The following is a 4,383-nucleotide window of genomic DNA, read 5'->3' on the forward strand; positions in this document are numbered from 1 at the left end:
AGATTTATGCCTAGAGATCCTGTTTTAGGTTCAACAATGGTATCAGACGCCTTCCTAGGTGTAGATCTAGCCTATCGGTACCATCTGTTTAGATGTAGATCATGTCAGGGGTAACAAACAGATTAGATCCATTCGGATCTAAGAAGAGAAGAGGGTCACCGAACCCTAACCCTAATTGGGTGAAGCACAGAGAAAAGAAAGGGGTCTCGGCATGCGAAGCCGAACCCTAACCCACGAATCAGACTCGAGGAAGAAGAACAGTGAACAAAACCCTAACCCTAACCAAACCCTAATGTCGATCCTAACCCCATCCCCAACCCTAAATCGGACAGATCCGAGAAGAAAAGAAAGGAAAATCAAATCAGAAAAGAAAAGGGGAAGGGGAAGAGGCCGACCTCGCCGCTGCACCGCGCTGCCGCCTCGTCAGCGCGTGGGCGCAGGCTCTAGCCAAGGGCGCCGTGGCCAGGCCACTCAACGGCGGCGCTCTCACCCGGAGGGGAGCGCGTGCGCCGGCGAAACGGCCGGCGCCAGCGCCGTCATCGTCTCACTCCATGCCGTCGTGGGGCTGAGACAAAGAAGGAGGAGAATTGCCCGGGTCAGATCTAGGGTTTCAAGGGGATCAGGGCACCGCCGCTAGTCCGCTTGATGGCGGCACGCTCACCCATGTGGGGAGCGCGCGTGCCAGCGAGGGGGCCGGCAACAGCGCCATAGTCGCTTGCGCTCTTGCTCTCGGTCGCTCGCTGCTGCTGCGCTGAGGAAGAAGGAGCGCGGCGAAGAGAGAGAAAGGAAGAATGCGAAATGAATTAGGGTTTGGGGGCACCGGCCGGTTGGGGGTTTTTGATCAATCGGAATCCTCGCCTGGCCGTCGGATCTGGATGAACGAACGAGAGTCACTAGACCGAGTTTTGGCCCAGGCGGGCGCGTGTGGAGGGCGGCTTTGCTGGCCCAGGCTTAGGTTGCGGCCTGGGAAGCACAACGCACGCTCGAACAGTGCAGGCCGAGCTGGATTTCGCTATTTCAGCTGGTTCAGGCCGCGCACTGTTGCTGCTGGGCCGGTTACTGTTGCTGCAGGCCGAGCCAGAATGAAAAGTAAATAAAGTTTCAAGTTTATTTAATTTTCAGAAGCAGATTTCGGTGAATGTTGTCTAGTTTAATATCTCTGTTAAAATTTGAACCAACGGAATAATTTTTTAGAGAATAGTTGAGAAAAGTTTAATGCTTCTGAAAAATAGATAATGATTTTTTTCATGTTTCCACTACAATGTTAAAGTTAATAACTTCTAATTAAATTCGAACCAATGAGAGAATTTAATTTGAAGAGTAGTCAATTTTAATCAGTAAATTATAATATTGTTATTTTTCTGACCAACATTGATAATAGCAATATTATAATGTTTAATCATAAGTTTTCCATGCATTAATTCTATTTTTGCCCAACGGTAATGTAGAATTAGTGTATAAGAATATTGTATGTTTTAATTTTGACCAACGTTAAATTAAAGCATGCAATTATAATGTTATATTTTTTCTCACTATCTCTGATGATGTTTTTCAAGACTCAACCCAATGGCATTTATCTCGCACATACCACCCCTTGAAGGGGGCAATTACAGAGTATGGCGAGAGAAGTATGAGCTTGCACTTGCGCTGTCCAAGAATGACTTAGCGCTCACCTCCCCGTGTCCTACTGAGCTAGTGGACCCGGTGAGAGAAGAAAACGAGTCTGATGCTGATTTCATTGCTCGGTAGCGAGATCATGCAGAAGTGCTCATGAAGTATGATCTCGAGCGCAAGAAGTGGGACATCTCGAACCGCAAGTGCTTGATGGTGGCCAAGTCCAATATTTCAGATGCTATAAGGGGGTCTATCCCAAACTATGATACCGCCACTAAGTACCTTAAGAAGGTGGAGAGTCAGTTCATTGGCTCTTCTAAGGCTTATGCTAGTACATTGCTCAAGAAATTATTCAATGAGAAATATACTGGTGGCGGTATCAGAGAGCACATTTTGAAGATGAGCAACACGGCTTTAAAGATGAAGCCAATTGATTTGGGGCTCAAGGATGAGTTCTTGATTCATTTGGTTTTTGCTTCCTTGCCAAAGGAATATGAAACATTTGTTGTTAACTACAACATGCAGCCCGACAAGTGGGACATAGAAAAACTTATTGCAATGTGTGTTCAAGAAGAGAAAAGACTGAAGTCCTTACAGGGTGACTCTGCTAACCTTGTCAAGGATAAGAAAAAGAACTTCAATAAGAATGCCAAACCTTAAGGGAAAGCCCCTTGGACTGAGCACCGTCAGAAGAACTCCAATGCTCAAGTTAAGAAGGATCAGTGCAAATGGTGCAAGAAGCATGGACACTATCAGAAGGATTGTCCAGACTTCCTAAAGAGCCTGCTGAAGAGAGGTGATAATTTCATTATATTCATAGATGAATCCTTGTATTTAAGTTATGCAAAATCTACTTGGTGGATTGATTCAGGTGCAACTATTCATGTTGCAAATTCATTATAGGGATTTCATACGAGGAGGACCTTGCAAAGAGGAGAAAGAAAAATTAAAGTAGCAAATGGAGTGGAAGCTCAAGTTGAAGCCATTGGAGATCTTTCTCTAGAATTAGTTGATGGTTTTCAACTTAAGCTTTCTGATGTTCTATTTATACCCTCTTTGCGAAGAAACTTAATAAGTGTGTCACATTTAGATGATGATGGATATGATTGCCATTTTGGTAATGGCAAATGTCAGATTGTTTATAATAATAAATGTGTTGGTCTTGCCTTCTGACAAGACAAGCTTTATTTATTATCACTTTCTAAGAATGTGAATGATGTAAGTACTAAGAATGAGAATGCTTCCTCGCCTATGAATGCAACAAATAAGCAGAAGAGAGTACATGATGTATCTTCAAAATTATGGCACTGTCGTTTAGTCCATATTTCGAGGGGGAGAATAGAACGATTGATTAAGAAATCAATTCTTCCACCTTTAGAATGTTTAGATTTAGAACAATGCATAGATTACATAAAAGGAAAATATGTTAAGAAAATAAAGAAAGATGCCAAACGAAGCACTGGAATTTTAGAAATAATTCACACAGACATATGTGGTCCTTTTCCTATGAAGAGTGTGGATGGTTATGATTCATTTATAACATTCACAGATGACTATTCTCGTTTTGGCTATATTTATCCAATTAAGGAAAGATTGGAAGCATTAAATAAATTTAAGATATTTAAGGCTAAAGTAGAAAATCAGCACAACTTAAAGATTAAGGTAGTAAGGTCGGACCATGGGGGAGAGTACTACGGTTGACACACCCCATATGACCAAGTTTCTAGACCCTTTGCAAGGTTCTTACAAGAAAATGGCATAGTAGCCCAGTATTCTACACCGGGTGAGCCTCAGCAGAATGGAGTAGCTGAAAGACGTAACCATACCTTAATGGATATGGTGAGAAGCATGATAAGTTATTCTACCTTACCGATAAGTTTATGGATGGAGGCGTTAAAAACCGCCATTCATATTCTTAATCGAGTGTCAAGTAAGTCGGTGCCCAAAACACCGTATGAGTTGTGGACATGAAAGGAACCCTCACTAAGCTATTTACGTGTGTGGGGCTGTCCTGCTGAGGCAAAAGTATTTAACCCAAACATAGGGAAGCGGGACTCCAAGACAGTCAGCTGCTATTTCATTGGCTATCCAGAAAAATGAAAAGGTTATCGCTTCTATTGTCCTGACAGACAAACAAAGTTTATAGAAACAAGACATGCTGTCTTCTTGGAGGATGACATGATTAGGGGGAGCATGGTAGCGCAAGAAATTAGTTTTGAAGAGAAGCGGGTATACGTGCCCACTCCTATGGTTTAGGAACCATTCTTCACGCTGCCTGCTGTTGCTGTACCAACAGTGCAAGACACTGTAGTAACAACACCTGTTGTTAGTTCTCCTGTGGCAACAATGAATGAACCTGAGGAACTTGTCCTTCAGGATCCCCTAGAACCCGTTGTCACACATGAGGAAGAGCAACAACAGCCTCATATAGAACAAATGTCATCTAACGAGGCCCCTAGAAGGTCTCAAAGAGTCAGGAGATCAGCCATTCCTAATGATTATGAAGTTTATGAAAGTGAGGAATTTCAAATGGAGGGTGATCCCAACTCATTTGAAGAAGCCATGAGAAGTGCTCACTCATCCAAGTGGCTTGAAGCCATGGAAGATGAAATGAAATCAATGAAAACCAATGGAGTTTGGAACTTAGAAACAATTCCTAAAGGAGCCAAGACAGTAGGCTGTAAATGGGTCTACAAAACTAAACATGACTCCAAAGAGAATATAGAAAGGTTTAAAGCGCAACTTGTGGCGAAAGGTTTCATGCAAAGA

General features: G+C 42.9%; 1 protein-coding gene across 1 annotated transcript; it reads left to right on the top strand.

The window, feature by feature from the left end:
* Nucleotides 1-1,770: 1,770 nt before the first annotated feature.
* On the top strand, nt 1,771-2,274 carry LOC136531554 (uncharacterized). The gene has a single exon (XM_066524202.1). It carries the CDS (start codon nt 1,771-1,773, stop codon nt 2,272-2,274), a length of 504 nt encoding a protein of 167 aa, XP_066380299.1.
* The last annotated feature ends 2,109 nt before the right edge of the window (nt 2,275-4,383 follow it).

The sequence above is a fragment of the Miscanthus floridulus genome, unplaced genomic scaffold (assembly GCF_019320115.1).
Source record: "Miscanthus floridulus cultivar M001 unplaced genomic scaffold, ASM1932011v1 fs_373_1, whole genome shotgun sequence".
NCBI classification, from domain to species: domain Eukaryota; kingdom Viridiplantae; phylum Streptophyta; class Magnoliopsida; order Poales; family Poaceae; genus Miscanthus; species Miscanthus floridulus.

Coding starts and splice junctions, on each gene's coding strand:
- LOC136531554 (XM_066524202.1), top strand. CDS start 1,771: ATGAAGTATGATCTCGAGCGCAAGAAGTGGGACATCTCGAACCGCAAG.